The 19,982-nt window shown below is 41.7% G+C and overlaps 1 protein-coding gene across 5 annotated transcripts in view; it reads right to left on the bottom strand.

Moving 5' to 3' along the window:
- OSBPL5 (oxysterol binding protein like 5) overlaps positions 1–19,982 on the bottom strand; it is a 192,665-nt gene that overhangs the window by 21,315 nt on the left and 151,368 nt on the right. For all 5 annotated transcript variants that reach the window (XM_040067124.1, XM_040067126.2, XM_040067125.1 and 2 more), the window contains exons 9-12: positions 11,322–11,493; positions 5,867–6,086; positions 2,093–2,277; positions 640–721 (exon numbers count right to left, since the gene is read on the bottom strand). In XM_040067124.1, the coding sequence (XP_039923058.1) occupies positions 640–721; positions 2,093–2,277; positions 5,867–6,086; positions 11,322–11,493 (659 nt within the window). The remainder of the gene's footprint in view (positions 1–639; positions 722–2,092; positions 2,278–5,866; positions 6,087–11,321; positions 11,494–19,982) is intronic.

Genomic DNA, 19,982 nt, shown 5'->3' on the forward strand with positions numbered 1-19,982 from the left:
AAACCAAGTAATCAAAACCTGCTACAAATGAAGATTTGCAGTCCAGTGCTACAGATGACCACAAAACAATATGGTAATTTTTTTCTCTGATGTTTTAAACAAAATCAATCACAAGAACAAAAACTGAAGAACTAAATACATATCCATCTGATCCAATCTAACCTAATCTAATCTTTTCATCTGAGCCATGCATTAATCTGCTATTCTCACCGATTTAATATTTAATACCATCAAATCAAAGCCTTACAAGATGATCAAACTTTATTATTGCTGCTACTATATACTGCAAGGGCATACTCATGTGGAGACATGGCACAGTGGTGCTAATTGGCCTGAAAAGAGAAAGGAGACCTGCTTTCAGCAAAGGGAAAAACCTTGCATCCCAGGGCATGTTAGTTGTTGATGACCAGTTTTACTTTCTAACTGTCCAGTGCAAAGGCTTTGAGGTTGATTGCCACTACTCTGCATTCATTGTCTACTCTGAAACCAAAGGCAACCCCAGTCTTAAAAGTAACGGTCAAAGTCTTCTGAGCAATAACAGAGGTAAAGTCTCAATGGAGAGGCAATAGAGAAATTAAACAAAACCATAGCAGAAGATTTCAATGCCCATCACAACCCCAATTTAACGCCTCATTTTACCTTTGGCTTCTTATAGAAGCCGGACAGATACCACCTCAAAACTTGCTTCATTCGGGTGTAGGGATCATCTTCAAGGACGGCCCTGCAGAACAGAACATAAAATGTTCTTTATACTGGTCACACATCACATTAGTTTCTTACCAGTACAATAACATCAATGTCAATCTATTTCCCCACAACTAAAAGGGAGTAATTTCTGTGCTGCTGCCAATGAAAAAGGTGTCTCCCAGGAGAAATTTATATTTTTTCAGTAAAGTATGTCACTCAACACAAACTGTTAAAAAGTGGCACCCCTTGCCCTGCATTTCTGCAAAAACACCAATAAAATTTCTGGAGTGCATCAGGTTTGATTGGACATTGGAGTAGGCTAATGTGGGATTGCCACTCACGCTAGCACTGAGTCACAGCTAGTAGAACAGTGTGATTCATAAAAAACAGACCTATGTCATCAAAATCAAAGATTTTTTTTGTCTCTTTTTCTTTGTTTCTCTCTTTCATAACAAGTCTTTAAAGCTGATGAACTCTATCAATTCTTTGAGATTTCATGCAATACTTCAGGTTGGAAGGAACTTCAAAAAGTCATCTAAGCCTGCACCTCCAAACAATGGTCAAAGATGAAGCAGGAAGTAAAGCAAACCAAAGGCATTCCTGGTATTTCCAACCATTTAGTCAGATTTAAAAATCAACTTGAGTAAATTATTACAAAATTCATTTAGAAGGACCACCCAAACCACAAATTTAACAATTTTTTATCAAAACCTCCAAACCTCTTGAAGCCTTCTTACATATCAGCACTGAGGAGAGCTATTTCTTTAACTTCAGAAGGTACAAATACCACAAACAAGACTTGAAAATACCATGATGCTGTAATTACCCAGACAAAGCAGAATGAAAAATGAGTAAGTAGTGCTGCTATTAGAATATTGCACATCCTGGCTTTACAATCTCATTCAGAAGGCAGGTCCTATCTGGAAGCAGAACATTTCTTATTTTCTACTCTGTTGCTCCCAACAGGCCTCTCTAATCAATGTTTTTAAAAGATGTTTCTTATTTGTTTATCAACCATCGTAATTATATCGCTTTGGGGAACAGAAGTGCTTGACAATTTTGGTTGCTCTCTGTCCTATTCCCTTGTGTACACGACTACACCAGGAGGTGGCACAGCTCTGTTGTGCAAAACTCCAAGGCATGGGCTGAATTCCCATCAGCTCCAGCCAACGGTGGCAAACACGTCCATATGCAAATGTGGGTTTGTCTGGAGTTTAACTTTTCCTTCCTTGCCCCTCACTGGCAGCAGTCTATCCGCAAAAAGTCACTGCACCTAGTGCCTGGATTGACCTATGTTGCAGCCAGTGACCTTGGTATTACTTGGGAGCCTTTCTGGCACACAAAGAGATATTTTCACAAACAGAGGAAAAGTGCCCGGGTCAGGCCCACCCTGTGTGCTGCTTACTGGGAGAGCAGGTCGGCATGGTAGTAGTAGTCGGAGAGTTTGTTAAGGAACGAGCGTGGCTCCAGGATGAAGGTGGGCAGCACCACCCGTGACAGGTCCATGCCAGGCCGCAGCTGCTTCAGCAGGATCCACATCAGGCTCTTGTTCTCCTCAGAGACGGTTTCTGTCTGAGACGACTCCCCTGTCTACAAAGGCAAAGGGCACTTCAGGGCACAAGCAGGAAAACCATTCCCTGTGGGTGTGTTTCTCTGGGGGTCCAAGCTCACCCATGCACGCCGGGCCCTGGCACAAGGGTGAATGCTCACCTATACCACTGCACAGAGACATGTCTCAGTAGAAATGAATCCCCAAAGCAACCAAATTAGTGGTACAGAAAGTCCTGGGTGTTTGTGAAGGCTGGCATGAGGCGGGGAGCACAGCTCTTCATTGCTCCTTCCTGAGCCACTGCCTCCACACACCTCAGGGCTGTGATGGGCCAGCATGGACCAACATTAACCAAGGGGACTCTGCACTGCAGGCCCTCAGTGTGCTGGACATGCCCAGAGCTGTTACAGCATCCCTGTGGCCTGGTGAATGCACAGAAGAAGCTCCTCTCAATCCTATTCTCAGCAAATGAGAGATAAGATTCACTAGGAGATACGTAGAAAAATGTAGGAGGTAAACAAGTAATTGACAGAGAATAGAAGCAGTCCTCCAACTTATAGACAAGACAAACTGGTGTATCAAAATGGCAAGTGCCCCACTGCCAGGTGAGAGGCACAAAAACTCCAGCACCTGCCAACGCTGCTCGGAGTCCTTCGCAGCAGAATTGTAGGTAAAAAAAGCCAAGGATTATGCTGTGATTTCAGCCCTATGTTGTTCCTATGCATTTGGTGGGTCTATGAGAGGTGCAACATGGAGGAATGAGCCTTTCACATCACTAGAGAAGGTAAATTAAACTAAATTTTCAAACAAAAATGCCATTTTAATGCATCCTAGGCATCATAATTTAACAATTAAATAGAACACTTAAGCTTTCTACTGATTTTAGGCAAGAGATTTTTATGAGAAAAAGGGCACAGTTTCACTTTTGGAATGGACTTTGGTTTGGGAGAAGGCATAGCACAGCATAACAGGATTTCCAGGTGGTATAAATCACTAAACATTCTTTTTCACCACCTGAGCATTGCCACCATGTTGGCTCCCAATCAGCCCTACAGTCACACCAAGTTTATCAGTCCTACAGGATTTGCAAGCTGAGGGAATTTCAAACTGAGAAACAACAAAGCTCTGTCACTGTAATTGCTTTTCCATTTTTATACCATTCTCCTTTTGACAGTCTGATGCAACACACACCTTGAACCTCCAAGGAGGAATGGAACACCACAGCATCACCTAGGGCTTACAATACACATGGGTCTGTCAGAACTCTCATTGTTTTTCCAAGTTCTCAAGTGTGCATGTACTGTCAATATAAATTAATGCCATGTTGAAATTGCTGGACAAAGTGATACTCAGAATGAATCCCTGCACACAGGATGGACATAAACAGAAAGAGAAGGTGCAAGAACATGTGAACAACCTCAATAAACCTTATTTTAACTCTTAGAACTATAAGCTTGGATTTTTTTTTTCCTGCTATCAATCTACCTATTGAAGTGTCTATTTTGTGCTCTAGGCCAGCTTTTGCAATCTCAAAGTTCTTCTGACACCTGTCTCTGCCTTCGCATTCCAACTGCAAACACGGCAAAACAGGAGTGCCAAATGCACCAACACCTTCCAAGAGCACCTACCCACGTACACACCGTTAAAATGAGCCCTCAGAGCTAAGCTGAAAATTTAACAGTGCCAGTTTTTGACCTTTGTCCTACCACATCTGAAATTCAGACACAGGCTGAAGGCAGTTTCAGTTTAAGATGTGACATTACTATTGGCACGTGTTTACCTTGAGTCATCTCCACCAAGGGGAGCTACATCATTGCACAAAATTTTTCCCTATGTTCCTTTCACCAGTGAGTTCAAACTCAACAACTAATCCTACCTGTGTGGCCCAGGCAGTGACAGCCCCACCTTCTGAAGAAATCTTACAAAACACCCATTGGCAAGGTCACAAGGCAATTCTTTTTGGAAGCCCACTGCATGCTTCCTGCGCCTGAGCAGACACACTACAGAGGGCCTTATATAATGCCACAAGAAGTGTCACTCTCCAGTGGAAATGCAGTCTTTTTACTTGATTTGTAGTGCATTTTTTTCTTATTTTAATGTAGAATTGCAGAGATCTCTCTTTCTCTCACACACACCCACATACACACATCAGTGTAGCCTATAAGGTTTGCTCAAACACCAAAATATCAGCCTGCCCTACTACCACTTCTAGGACAGGTTTGTCATGTAAAGAAAGGTCATTTTAGAATAAGCAGCTGACAGAAGTTAAGTCTGCTTTCATTTTGCTGCTGCTACTCATCTATGTTCAAAATCTCCTGACTGAACCCTGTTCCCATTTGCCTGTCTGTAAGGGGATTTGAGGGAAAAAAATGCACTAAAGAGAAGCTAGGTATAATTAGGATATATTTGACTATATTTTTTCATCGGTATTAGTAGTATACTTTCAGGAAAACATTGAAAGAAAAGCATAAGAGGCTGGTGAAGGGTCTGGAGCACAAGTCCTGTAAGGGCAGCTAAGGGAACTTGGGTGGTTTAGCCTGAGGGAAGACCTTATCACACTCTAGAACTACCTGAAAGGAAGTTGCAGAGACGTGAGCATTGGCGTCTTCTCCAGGTAACAAATGATAGGAGAAGAGGAAGTGGCCTCAAGTTATTCCAGGGGAACTTTAGATTGGATATTAGCAAAAATTTCTTCACTGAAAGGATTGTCTAGCATTGGAACAGGCCTGGAACAGATGGTTTGGAGTCACCATCCCTGGAAGTACTTAAAAGCCATGTAGATATGGTGCTGAGGGACATGGTTTAGTGGTGGACTTGGCCGTGCTGAGCTAATAACTGGACTTGATCTTAATGGTCTTTTCCAGTGTAAATAGTTCTATGATTCCGTGACTCTAAGGAAAAAACAGCTTTCCAGGAGTGCATTCCTCTGAAGCACCAAGACATCAGCTCCCTTGTTCAAGGCAGCAGGCAAGCGAGAGCTCAGAGCTCAGAGCAGAGCTCCTCTGCTGCCTGCTCAGACTGATTCTCACACAGCACACTTGGCTGCCCCAGCCCTCTACCACTGTCTTCCTCAGAGACGTCACAGTGACATCCAGCTAGCAAGGCTCTTATGTGGAACAGAAATCCATCCTCCTGCTGTTAAATGTCATGAGAAATGGCTTTCAGATAAGTAACTGGCATTTAGCAATCAAGTGGCTCAAATGCTCCATTCAGACACAAAAAAGAGGATGTTCCATGCATAATAAAAAAAGGGAAGTGTAATATTTTGTATCACACAAAGACTGACTGAGTACCCTAATTGGCCAGGACACATGCCCAGGATAATAATCCCCTCTCCTGCTGGCTCCACGAATGTGCCAATGCTGTGCATATCTTTAGTGCAATAACTGGTTAATCACTGATGCTGAAAACACACCAAATCACAGTAGCAGAGCTGCTGTTCGTAATGCAGAATTATTATGAAAACACCACGTAATTTAGCAGAGAACTGTGCTTTGCTTTATTGGTAAAACACCGGCACTCATAAAGTTGGCTGTTACCTGCCATACAGCTAAAAGGCTGAACGACAAATACTAGGAACAGATATATTTTAACAGGAACAGGCAGCAATCAAGATTTTTGTTTTCTTACCTCTCCAAATTCCTCATAGACTTGTTCAATATAAGTGGTCCCCTTTCTTCCTGGAGAGACCTCTCCCTGTATTTCGGACTGATCACTCTCGCTTTCATTTGTCTTCCGGCTGTTCCCATGTGCTTCATTCTCTGACTCCTCTATGTTGTCTCTCTCTGACTTGTCCGAAAAAGCATCATTTTCCAAATGGTGGTTGTTCTCCAGGGTTGATTCATTCAGCCTGCAATGCACAATTCACTACTTGCTTCAGTTTGATTTACAAAGCCAAATTGCTTAAGGCTTTTTAAACACAGTAAAAACACCCCCAGGACACGGAATAGGGTGTACAGACCAGGACAGTCTCAGACATTGATTTCTTGATTAACAAGGGTTTTATCACAAAAAGAGTGAGATATTTTCCATCAAAGTTTTCTGCTCCAAACTGCACTTTTCAAAATGTGCCAGCTCTATTTACCCACCATTACACAGCTCTGCTGCTGGCTCCAGATGGGAGTCCACAGACCAGAGGGGTACAGAGCAAGTGCACTCCAACAACTCTACACTGCTGATTAGAGGACAGAAGTATCCAACAGGAGAGATTTTTCCCTTTACAGAAGCCAATCAGTGGATTGCAGCATATATAAAAAATATGACATTATGGGATAAATTTTCTTTTCAGTGCTATAGTTATTTTATTTCAACAGAGGGTGGTCCTAAGTCAGACCTACACTAGAAAAGACAAATTAAAAAACTAATAGAAGCAAGTGTTTTCTCACGCACATACCCCTCCCTCATCCACCAGGCCAACCTGGGGAATGTGCTTCCCCCAGATGATGCTGTGTGAAAGAACAGAGTTGAAAGCATGGAGTGGACAAGTGCATGTGAGAACTCCGAAATTATTACAGCATCTAAGGGAAAGCATGGAAGTGTCACCGAGACACACAAAGCAGTCACACACAGACAAGAGATTTCGCAAGGCAGAGGTCCTTCCGATCCCAGCTCACAGCTGAAAGCCAAGAGAAGAGAGCCCTTTGTTTATTTTTTTACTTTTTATATATTTGTGGGTCTAGCAGAAGATTGGCTTTTTGGGGTTTCCACCCCTCAGCCTCAGTGGCCAGACGAATTGTCAGTTACAATTGTTTTCAGGTTAGAAATATGCAAACAAAGGACAGAGAATGAAAAACAAAGGATTTGTTTATATTACTTCTGTGGGAAAGGTAGAAAACTGCTCTAATATTCTACAGTAACTAAAAGATCTGACTCCATTTATGAAAATCAAAAGGCTAATAAAGAAACTTCCTCCTTCTTGTTACACATTGCCAGGTAGAGACAGATTAAATTTAAAAAAAAAAAAAAACAAGGCAGAAGAATCAGAATGCAGAACTGGCATCAGCTTTTCAGAAGAACTTCCCATTACACACTGAAACAAGCTCATGATTTTAAACTTGCCAAGCAAGCCACATTGTGACAGCCATAGCTCAGTTTCTGGCAGAGCCCAGTTTCTAGAGTTCTTCTGGAAGTGTCATCTACAGCTTTCTGTGCCTTTAGAAAATCTTTCAATTCCATTTGTAAATATATGTATGTCTGCATATACATATGCATATACACATACATACATACATACATACATACATATATATATAGCTGCTATATATACAAACCACAAGTTTTTTGAATTGACAGTTGTACTGTACCACAAAAATAAGATCATAAATCAATGATCAGCATTAATAATTTGCTTTCAGACATTATGTGTGTTCATTTTCTAGTGCCAGGATGGTAATTCTCTTTTTTACTCAGCAAGCAGCAAATGTAATGACTGATAACCAAATACACTGGAGGCACAGATTATACACACATGAATTTAAAATAACAAAGTGGAAAAAAAGATGAGGAAAGAGCTGTCTGCAGAGATTATCCCACGATTCCTCACCACAGTTGTTTCCCGGATGGTACGTCCAGGAGAATATTAGTTTTTGATCATTTAAATATCCAATTTATTTCTTATTTTTTCAACGGTCAGGTAAACATGTGAGTGTTATCTGTGGTTGCTTTGCTCCCTTTACCTAGTAAAAGTCTTCTCCATGGGGAAAAAATACTTGAAAGAACAGTTCATTATAAGGCTTTTAGCTCATGGCTGAGAAGTAGCATTTGTTTCTATTCCACATTTGTAAGAAGAGCAAGTTTTCCAGTGTCACCTGCCTCACATTTGGGAAATACTTGAAGTTTAATAGAGTAAATGACTCATTTCTTAGTTTTCTCTCACTACCACCACCCCCACCCCCACCCCAGCAGTTTTTAAGGATTTCAGATTCAGTCCAAGAGGGATATCAGATTGATATGAAACTCCACTCAACTGTGCACTGATTACTCACCACCACAAACAAGGCAAGACTTAATACATCAGAGCCATGGAATCACTCTGGGGAACCAAAAGGAAAACAGATGCTTCTCATTCTGAGTATCAAATATGAGATGTTGAAGTGACCCAAGTTCTTCCTCCAAGAACTGTGTGATACACTAAGAACAAAAACCATGCCATGAGCTTGGCCAATCAGTAAAAGACTTCCCAAGGGCTTCCAATGAGATTTGGAACCAGACTCCAAAGTCTCGGGGGGGAATGACTATGCTAAAAGTCAGCACTGGATTTCCACCATGAACATGAGTAACCTGGTACTTTTCATGGCTAATTTACTGTTTTAGCATATTAGAGTTCTCTTACAGCAATGCTTTATTCCCTAAGCGGCATTCCTGGAAACATCAGTTGGTGAGCAGGATTCTTTGGTTTGATACTGCTCTTCTACATAAAGCAAAGCAAAAACTTTTGTTGTAATGTATTAACTGGGTTTGTATTGCGTTTCATTGGACTTGTAATGTTTTCCCCTGTTCCCCTTGGAAATTGTATCACGTGGTTTGTCCCTGCTCAGCAGTGCCCATCCCTCACACTGGAATGTAACCCAACTCTGTTCATCCCTGATTGGGGAGTGGCTTGTCCCTGCCTCTAGGCCCTGCTCCCCGGGGAAAAAGCCCGGGGCCTGGGGTAGGCCCTCACTCTCTCTGGCACCGGCGAGGACAGGAAAGGAGCTGAAATAGCTCTGGACCAAATAAAGCTATAATTTCCCCATCTCCGGACAAAGAGCAGGCTCTTTCCTTTTGCCATTGGCAGTCGTCTGGGTCTCTCTAAAGAACTACCACAACCTTTGGTTCTTGCAGACAAGTAACCAGCCAGATTCCTGGACGTGCTGGAGATAAGACATGGAAGCCACAAGAAATACAACTTCATATTAACAAGAAGAGTGCCTGGTGCCCTAAAAGTCTCTTGTCTGAAATCACTGATTTACACAGTACTTAAGTCTTTGATTCACTCACACAGTTCTCTCCCTCATTTTTATATGCTAATAAAGACATGGATTTTGAAATCACTGTATCGTCTTGATTTGTTTCCCAGCAGGAAAGGAGCAAAGCAGCCAGCAGACAAATGCAACTTTGGCTCAACAGATCTGCCTTTGCCATCTCCCAGGGGGGTTTTGTTCTCCCTATAATATCCATCATCTTCCCTTTCTTTTTCTGTTCTTGACAGAGTAGTTTAGCTAATTTGAAGACAGAGTTAAATGTTATTAACTGGCCCCCTAACAACTGCATGCCAATTTAATTGGTAGGATTCCCTGTAGGGAAAGCATTTAATTAGAATGATTGAATCCCTGTGAGGAAGCCACTGTCACTGGCAAACCAAAAACACTTTGCTCAGCACTTGCACAGTTTGGGTTTTGCTGTCTCCCTTATTCAAATGTTCTTCATTCCTTCAGGGATGACAGCAAGTCATCCTCCTATCCTGCAACCCTCAAACTCCTCTGAGCTTTCAGCACTGGGGAGTTTGGGTGCACACTCCCAACAGTGGTAGGACACAGAAAGGAGAGTGAACTGTTCAGATGACCACATGCTGAACGCCCAGCTTGAACCAGACTCAGCTAAAATTTCAGCCTGTAAGGAGTATCTGATTGCAATTGTGGGTACTTTGTCACGCTGAAAACTCTGCCGTGTGTGCTACTACTACTGAATCCCATATTTCAAGGGGGCTTATAAAGTTGGACAACTAAGAGGTGAAATAGAGGCATCACTTAAGCATCATTCACAGATCATATTATGAAGAAATATTTTACTACAGTTTTATCCCTATCTTCTGCATTCGCTTACAGTAGCCATGGGTTTGTCTGAATGTTCTCAATGCCACAGGCTCCATTTTAATATTACGTATATTTCTGTACATGCATCCGTCAGCCAAAACCCAAGTCCACTGCATTCTTGAATACATTATCACAGAGACTCCCAGGCATAAGGAAAGTATTATGAAAAAAGCCCATGAGCACAAGTACTAGGGCACATGATGTGGTAAGATATTAGATTTCCTTTTCGTCTCCCACTGCTTTTCAGTAAAGCTTTTCTTCAAACTCTAGATAAAACCCCAAACAGCAGGACTGGAGAACACATGCTGGGATTACCAGAACCTACCAGGACAAAGGGCAACCTGAAATGCTGCCACCCCTTTGGTCCCATGGGGTCAGAGATACCTTCACACTCCAAAGAGGACTAAGACCCCTGCTGTTGTTGTAACAGAGACCAAGAAAACATCTTAAAGGTGAGGTCCTGCTCTGCAAGGCATCATCTTTGCAGACTGCAAGAATTGCTACCCTGGAAACTGCATAACCAATGGTGCATTGCTGTGAACTCTAAAAATCAAATTCCAATCAGCAGAACTAGAAATAGACACAATCTCTCCAGTTCTCACTCCAAAGACCAAATCTGCAGGATTTTTGAAGTTGCTTATTCAGCTATAAGCAACAGAAAGGCCTGGGGCTTTTTAATGTGTAGGGAGCTTTGATGTTCCAAAATGCTGCAGTAATACCAGGAATATGAATAGAAAGAAGGCTGTGGGGACTTTTTCCCCTTACGTAAAAATTTATCTGATTAATCGAGGAAGAATTTGGACACCCCTCAAAGCCCCTGTAGAGAGAGAAAGCAATTATAAAACTAAGGATGCAGCGTGTGCACTCTGCTGACTATGACAGTATTACTAGGGAAGAGCACACATTATTAAAAAATAGATCAGACTCAGAGCCATATGTGCTAGCAACACAGAGACATTGATAATGACTGCGTCTGTGTAACTACAGCAGCTAGATTCTGCAATCTTTACTCAGGCAAGCCATTTTTCATGCTGGCATCCCCAGACACCATTTTGGCCAAAGCAGGGCTAAAAGTTGTTTATGTACAAACAAACACAGCTGAGATTTCCCCCAGCCCATGTGTTCAAGCATTAGGTGGCAACACCAAGCCTATATATTAGTGAGAGATGCAGCAGCAGAACATACAGGCTGGTTTTTAAACAGATCTCCTCAGTGGAGTCTGGCTAGATTACACTAAAGTTTAAGCCATATGACACCTCTCTGTGCATTAAGGAATAACAGCCCCATCTTACTGGAAGAACTCCTGGTCTGACATAGTACTGGTGTGCAAGAGGTGGTTGAGCCCTGCATGCGCTGAATCACTCAAGCAGTTCACTTCTCCATCCTTTCCCTGCTTGGAGGCACTGAGCCGGAAGAGGCTGGAGCAACGCAGGGCAAGTTCCAAAGCATCCAGCCAGCATCGGCCTGTGAAAACAAAAGGAATTATTTGAGCATAGCAGAGTAAATAACACAGTTCATGCATTGCTTAAAAGCTTCTTGCCTGGGAGTAAAGCTCATTATCATTATAATTCAGAAGGTCACTGTGTAGAATATATTTTTCATACATATAATCCCTAGGTTAACTTGCCAGGAATGGTGTGTTTTAGCGGCTACATGAGTAATACATCTGTATGGGTGATACAGTGGGAAGCTCACCCTAGCTTCCTCTTCCCTAACAACATCTGCTTCTGATCTCCCACAACTTGTTCACATCCCATTGCCCCTTTCTGATTTAGTCTGAGATGCAGGGAATCTGTGGGTACCGTGCTTCCACACCACCCAGCATCTCATGTCTATAAGTAATACTCTCCCCAAAAGACATTCACCCCTTGGCATCCCCACCTGATGCATTTCCAAGGGCAGGGAGATACCAGGGCACTGAGCAGTGTGGGAGAGGTCTCTGCTTACTCTGGGATCACTGAACCACAGCCTGCTCAGGGGTCCCATGCTGGCTGTAGTGCTGCAGTAACCACCATTCCAGTCAAGATCCAGGATGGTCAATATGTGACAGAGTGATAGAGAATAGAGAAAGCTGTCAGGCTGCTCATTTTTCCTCTTTCTCTGCATTTTTAAGACTTTTTTTTTTTTTTTTTCCATTCCTTCTCTCTGCCTGGTCCAGCAGATAATATGTGTGGGACATAATTTTTTTCTTATCTTGCCGCAAAAAAATCCTTACCTGAAGATTTTGGGTCCATTTTGCAGAAACTATAAGCATGGCACAGAGCCAAGACAAACTGCAGCTCCTATGCACAGCCACACTGGATTTCCTTAAGGCCTGCACAGGTCCCACAGACAGACAGCAAATGAAAAGCACAGGAATCCAAGCTGACCCTGGACTCCTTTTGCACTGTTCCATACAAGGCTACAAAGCTGTGTGTTAAAGCCCAACCACCACACTGCTGGACCTGCTGTACTCCTGGAAGCACCTGAAAATAGCCTGCTTCTGTAGTGCAGTCATTAATGAGGCCATTAGCTGAACATTCGAGAATTGAAGTATCAAGGGAGTCATCCTTTAATTTCCAGCTTGTAAAACAGACCTCTTCATTACACTTCTCAGAATACATTTCATAATAATTAGAAGTGTGATGGAGAGGCAGTGAAGGAAACAAAGGATTTTGCTCTAGCAATGGCAAATGCTGCAAACAGGGTTTCCCTGGACTGCATTCATTTCTGGTCCCATTTGGCAAAATTTTCCATTAGATTATTTTCTATCACACAGCATCAAGCACATGCATAAATCTCACTGGGATCTTGCTGCTCTCCCAGGCATAATTCCCATCAACTTCAACATGACCAAAATTTGGTTCTGTAAAATTAATGACAGTTTAAAAAAAATTATCTAGAACATGTATATAAAGAAAAGTTTATAAATTTGAGTGGCTTTCAATGCTTGCTTTGATACAAAGCGACAACCAGTAAAATAAAAATAACTCAAATCTTTGAAGAATTGCATTTGAACATTTAGCCACAAACACTGCAGAGCCCCACTCATTTATTCTAATTTTTTCCAATAAATTCCTTCAGCATCAGCTTATAATTTAATAATAACATCACAAATAATGGTTAATAAAAGATTAGAAAGGTTGAATGCTGTTGGAATTGATTTCTCACTATTTTGTATTTAACATATATTCTTGCATTAAGGTTTTACAGGCAGAGATTTATTCCCTTCTCACTATGTAGAGGATTTGCATGAATAACCCATTAGTTAATGGCTGCACTGAGCACAAATCCACCTCCTCCTACATATCCCTTCTCCCCCAAACCCACCATTATGCAAATCTGTTTCAGGCTGTGCCACACAAGGAAGCACACCCCTGCTCAGGGTCTGCACCTTGATTCTCCTTTGCCTTTAAATTTGCTTTTCTTTTCCAGTTCCACAGAGGAAGAACTGTGTGATCTGACATTTGGAAATGCTGCGTATATCAAGATACTTTTGTATTAAGTAGGCTGTTAAAATCGGGTGCTTTGACAGGTAGGTTGATTTGTAGCAGCGAGCCCTTTGAGGCAGCACTGAGGTCATCTCCCCAGTGCTCTGCAGCACTCACTATCCTATGACAGCTGAGGCAAGGGTGGCCCCATGTCTCCCTCAGACATCCCCCTTCCCTGAGAATGTAGACAGAGCAGCCCATGCTGGCCATGACCCATGGGCAGCTCTTTTATCCCCACCCCACTGCCACAGGTGTTCACCAGTCCTGACATGACCTTACAGGTTTGGTCAAAATATTTGGGGTTCACCACGTCACCAGAGGAAATTTCTACACAATACATCTAGGGTTTCCATCTCTTCAGATAACTCCCTGGGAAGTGTTATGAGAAATTTGAATATTTTCTGAAGCTTTATTCAAGGAACTTAAATTAAAAAAAAAATAAATAAAAAATTAAAGATTCATTTTAATTGTCCCAGGCAGACACACAAAGCTTTAGAGGAACTACCTGTGCATGAGCAGTCAGCATTCCTTGTGCCCTGCAGCAAAGAGAAATGGCATCAGTGTACACCCTTGTTTTCATTTCTAACAGAAACTGAACCAAAGGGATGCAGAGCATCCCCATGCCCAGAAATGGGCCTTCAGCCATCAGGTGGTGCTGTGAATCCAAACAAACATATGTCACTAACCCAGATGTAAAATACAGGCTTACCTCTGCAAATAAAAAGGTTACATTCTCTGCAAGTCAATGGTGTGTTAATTGCAGCATAAACCCATAAAATTATACTCTCTCAATTACAGGAATTGTACACAAGATAAACCTGTTTCCTTGCTAAAGGCCTATATAAAATGTTTTTACATCTGAGTGACCTTTCTATTGAGCTGTATTCTTCTGGATTGTGAAGATGATACAAAAATGCTAGCATTTGGATTACTTAATTGCTTACCTGACAAATCTACTCACTCCCTCTGGAACTGCAGAAGGGGAGAAACGAATGTGGTCACATAATTAAAGGCTGTCACCTACAGTCACAGTACAGCAGGAAGGCTTCATGGCTACCTCAATCCTCACATATTCTAATTTTGAGTGGGTGACTCAAATAGAGTTTTTTGTATACAGGGTAATTAGACCAGAAAAGAATGTAAGATCTGGGTTCTTTCAGAGAGGAATGGTGGCCCAAAAGGATGCATATGAAGGAAGCAAAAAAAAAAAAAAAAAAAAAAGTTACAATAATATTCTTTTAGGGAGTTTGAAGCTGCAATGTAAAACCTGCAATCAATTATCAGTTATAATTTTTCATAAACTGTGGCTTAAACTGAGCGTATGTTTAAATTCTGAAGAAAAACACAGAAGTTTATTGTCAGCTTGTGGCAGAATCTCCCTACAAGCTTTTAAGCTCTTCTCGAATCAAATCTTCTCAAGTCCAACTGTTAACCCAGCACTGCCAAGTCCACCATTAAACCATGCTCCAAAGTGCCACATCTGCATGTCTTTTAATGATGAGATGATGACTCAGCCACTTCTCTGGGCAGCCTGCTCCAGCGCTCATCCACTAAGCAGGTCACCTTGCCATAGAAGATCAGGTTGGTCAAGAAGAACCTGCTGTGCCCAAACCGAGGCTGGCTGGTCCTGATCCCTTGGTTGTCCTGTACATGCCTTCAGGTGCAAACAGGAATCACTATGGCTCCTTGCAGGACACTTCTTGGATCAGCAGGGCACTGCTGGCACCATGAAGAAACCTGGAGGCTGCAAGGCTGAATAGCAGCAGGCATGTGCTTGCCCCAACTATTTTTTTTTTTTTTTTCCCCACAGACAAAAGGAACTACTAAAACCAAGAGACAAAAATAATTTTTTCTCCCTCTTGGGAAAAAAAAAAAATCAAAACAACAGAGGTGCTTATGCTGCTAACCTAGGCTCAGTTCAAAGAAAAACTTGAGTCTGTCCTAGTCTTTGAAGAGATCTAAAATTACAAAAATATCTCACAGGACAAAAACATGCAGCACTGAAAACACGAAGCTATTCAGTTTTGAAATTCTTTGCACTCACCTTGAACAACTCATAATCTGATGTGCCAAGTCTATCTGACACATTTTGCAGCAGCTGGTCACAGAGGACGCAGCCAATGTTCGCTCAGCACTCACCAGAAAGAAAAATCTGCTCTAAATGGAATCACACCATTACACACAGAAATATCAGTTTGTGACTATGTTTCTTTTCCACTGCATTCCTGTAGCTACAGAACACCTGGGATGAATCTCTTGCCAATTAAGACTTCAAAAGGCTCACATCGAGCAACCACACATTCCTCCAGAGAGGCATCACCAAGGGAATATTATTCTTCTTGAATTATTAAAGTCCTCCAGCTTTGGCCTCATGCCTCTTACAATATAGATGCTTTTAAAAATCAACCTGAAGTAGACTGTCACCTGGAAACGATGAATTCTTGCTCAAGTGCATACATATCGCGAATCGTGAGGAAGAGGCGGATTTGGTTCAGTCAATGAACATTAAGGTCATTGTGTTCAGCTGACTGCTTGTTTTGCTGTACCACTTGGATGCCTGCGTGCATGATTTCTCGCAAGATGCGAGGACGTGAGCTCTCAATTAGCTGCAGGTGCAATTTATGCAGTGAACTTAATGAAACCTTGTTGCAAAAGCCTGGATTTACACCACTGTGAAAGGTCTAAGGAATATAAAACACAAACATAAAGCTAAAAAGATATTCTATTTTCTGTGGAGCTGCCAAGACCCAGAGGTGTATTTCATTGTTAACTTGGTTTCAAATTGCAATCTTCCTTGTGCTTCTTTGCTTCTGTGCATGACCCTTATTTCAATAACCTAATTTCCTCCCCAAATGAGAGCATCAGTTTGGGGGAAGGGCCAGATGCCTAGAAAAGAAACAACAACACTGTAAGCCAGACTATCAGGATTCCCACACAACTGCATCCACATCAGGATGGAGGCTACCCAAAGCAGGCAATGGAGGCTACCCAAAGTATACCTGAAGGAGAGGGCAGACATAAGGAATAAAATGTAAATGTGGTTTACAAGTCCACTGTTAAGATTTTAGCCCTTGGTAATCTTCCACTTTGAATTCCATTAGTAGGAATACACCTCGTGGCAGCGGTGCCCATGGCGAAGGGTAGATCCTCGCTGTGAGATCTAAGCAAGTGACTTAAAATGCTTAGGACACACCAGTTAGCTCTCAAGGGCAGCTCCAGAATGGTCTTGGGGACAGACTGGGACAGAATTAAGCTACTAAATCTAAATGCACTTCAACACAAACCTGAAACGCAGAGAGTCACCGGTTTGGAAAAAGCAGTCTTTTTTCAAACTGCTAAGAAAGAAAGACCCTGCACTTGTACAGGTTGAGCCCTGTAGGATGACTTGACCTTTCCAGAGGTTGATGTTTAAAACACATCAAAAAGCAGACTGCTGCTCTAGTCAGTGAATGTGAAATCTGCTGTAGCCAGGCAGTGGTTCTGCAGATCATCCAGAAGTCACAATCTTAAATACTACCAACAGTCTGTCACAGATGGTACGGCAGAGGGGAAAATGAGGATTCTGAAATGCTGAGAGAAAAAGTAGGCCATGTAACTGCTGATCATGATATAGTTGCCTGGATGGCTGAACTGTACATCTAACATATGCTTCAACACAATATTTCCTAGCAAGTCAGAGGCCTCCACCAGTTATATTTGCTGAATGCTTTGTTGTTCGTTTTCCACTACTAACATGGGAGACTGTGTTAAGAAGAACACAGCCAGGACACCTCTTCAGAGATGCTGTAGGTTTACACAGTATTGCACTATGGGGGAGATGTGAACACACTGCAAATATACACAAGGGCCAAGATCCCACCTGCCCCTTTTGTCTCAGCTGGCTTTGCTTATTTGACATCAATCTCCTCTCTATCTTGGATCCTCTAGGTTCGTCCAGTGTGTTAAAGAAATGAAACAAGCTCAGGAACACCCTTTTGGAGATGCCTCTTTACAACAGGTGAAGCAATGTAACAGTCTAAAACCATTTCAGTTCTGTCTTCTGAGCTTAAAATCAAACCATATAAACTGCAAACTACTGCAGTTTATACAGAATTCTTTAAATGTAGCAGTTTCTGTTTCTTGTGTTTTTGCATATGTTTTACATGCCCTACTGACATTAATACTGTCTCCAAGTCACTCATCTCCAAGTATGACACTCATGTGTTTGGCCATTTGTCAGGAGGAAGGTGTTCTTCCCTCTTGTCTAGAGATTCACAACATGCCCTTCCTATGAAAAATATGGCCACTTTCAACAGCTCACTGATCTCAGCTGTGAAGTCAAATACTCTCATTCAGCTGAAAATTACACAATTTTTCATGCTAATATGCAATTCAGTATCAAATTTTTTTTGTTTGTTTTTTGTTTTTTGTTTTTTGTTTTTTGTTTTTTTGTAAAGTCCACTACTAAATGGACAGATCCCAAAGCTTCAGCTTTCATGATCACCTCATCCGACTCAGAATCTACCAGGCATAAGGTGGGTGCTCCAAACTCGTGCAGGTGGCTCTAGGGCACTGCTGGTGATGTTCAAGAGCTTGTATTTGGCCCTAGTTACTTTATACAAACACATTTAGGATACTTGATTGAGAGGCACCTCAGTTCCTCCTCCTTCTCTTGATCACATTAGCTTTCCATCTAACATTAGGACCCTACTGGAGAGAAGCAGCAAAGTAAAGGAAAATCACAATAAACCAAATGCAACTCTGTTTTGATCTGCCTGACCACTGCATGCTTCCCAAGAATCTTGGCCAACATCTTGGCTTTCAAAATGCGTTCCAGTAACTCACTATTTTAAGCCCTTTGGCACTGGAGATACATAGTAATTCACTGGGCAGAAAACTTCCTGCAGGCATTTCAACACTGAAAATTCTCATGTGCCAAGTATGGTCCCCTTTGTGCTTTTCTACCACATGTTGTACGACCCAGACAGAGAGATCACAGCTAGAAATGTTTTGCCTCAGATGATCTCCTGGGAGCTCTTGCTATCTTAGGAGCCTTTATGGGTAAGGTTAGTTCGAACAAATCTAAAGCTCTCCTACTCTATGTAACTGGCCTATGGCAGACATCAAAAAAAAGAGAGAGTAGAAGCTCAGCCACAAGTCTCTTTGCCAGGCTGCCTCCATGGTTTAATCATTAATAATTAAGTTAGTGGAAAGACAAGCACAATGGGTCTCTAAGGAGATAGTATTTTATAAAATCTGGATTGACAGACAGTTGTTGAAGTTATTTGGTTGCCTAAGAACCCAGTGGGACTGTTCTATATATCTGTTCTGTGGGCTATGTGTATAATCAAGGTTTGAAAATGCCTCTAAGTTAGCAGCTCTACCCTATAGCACTATTTTTCCCCACAACAGATTATTGCATATATCTCTTTCTAGGCAGGTGATATTTGGAGCCAGGTTAGAATACTGTATTCCTTTACACAAATAAGCTACAAAAGCACAATATTTTAGGAAATAGATCTGTTTCTAGGAGTCTATAAAAGTTCTGATTATTTTAATGTAATTTCACTACACTGACATCTGCGAACAGTTTTCAATGTTAAGACAGTGTCTCTCACCATGAGCTGTCCTCTTTTCACTGCAGGAGGAAAACAGCACAGAAGTCTGTAATGAAGGAAGGTTTCCTCCTATTCTAAGTGTCATGTCAAAGGTGCATTTACATTGTCTCATTTCCATCCCTTAGGAAAATGTAAAACCTAATCACTGGACCAGAAAGACACTACCTTCAAAGCCCATTTTGCTCCATAAGAAGTCCTTATGTCCCTAAAGTTACTCCAGATGACACCCAGAGGAGCATATGGGAAAAATGAGCCCCCTTGGTGGGGTAGGTGAAAAATATCCATAAAATGAACAGCCTGGGTTAATTTGCTATGAAAAAAAAAAAAGAATAAAAAAAATAGAGTAGTCTGAAGGTCAAATGGAATGAAAACATGCTTTTAATCTTCTTATCTACTTATAAATCACTGATATTTTAGGTCTGCTGAAGTAATTTACAGAGATTTTCACATAGCAAGCTGGCATGTCTGTTATATATTGACCTAAATTTACCTTCCAAAATTCTGAGAATTCGCAGAATGGTATTTTACATGTGGAGTCACCAGCATCTGGGCCTGCTGTACCATAAACCACAGCACAAATAGTTTACAGCAAAATTCAGGTGGCTGAAAGACATCTATTGACAGCTCTTTAATATTACCATGTACCACGTTATTTTCCTCCAATAGATCCCTCCCTAATATGAGATAGAGGCAGATAAGACAATGAAATCTCTGCTCAACTGAGGAAACAGAGCCCTTTTCATATCAGCTTTGGAACTGACTAATTCCATCCTTTAGTTTATACTGACTTAGTGGTTTTCCCCAATTAGAAGCCTAAGTCCCTCTTCCATACACATGGCCAGAGAGGTGGCTGTTCAGTGAGGGCAACGAGATGTGCCAGAAGTCT

Source organism: Hirundo rustica, chromosome 6 (genome assembly GCF_015227805.2).
Source record: "Hirundo rustica isolate bHirRus1 chromosome 6, bHirRus1.pri.v3, whole genome shotgun sequence".
Classification (NCBI taxonomy): domain Eukaryota; kingdom Metazoa; phylum Chordata; class Aves; order Passeriformes; family Hirundinidae; genus Hirundo; species Hirundo rustica.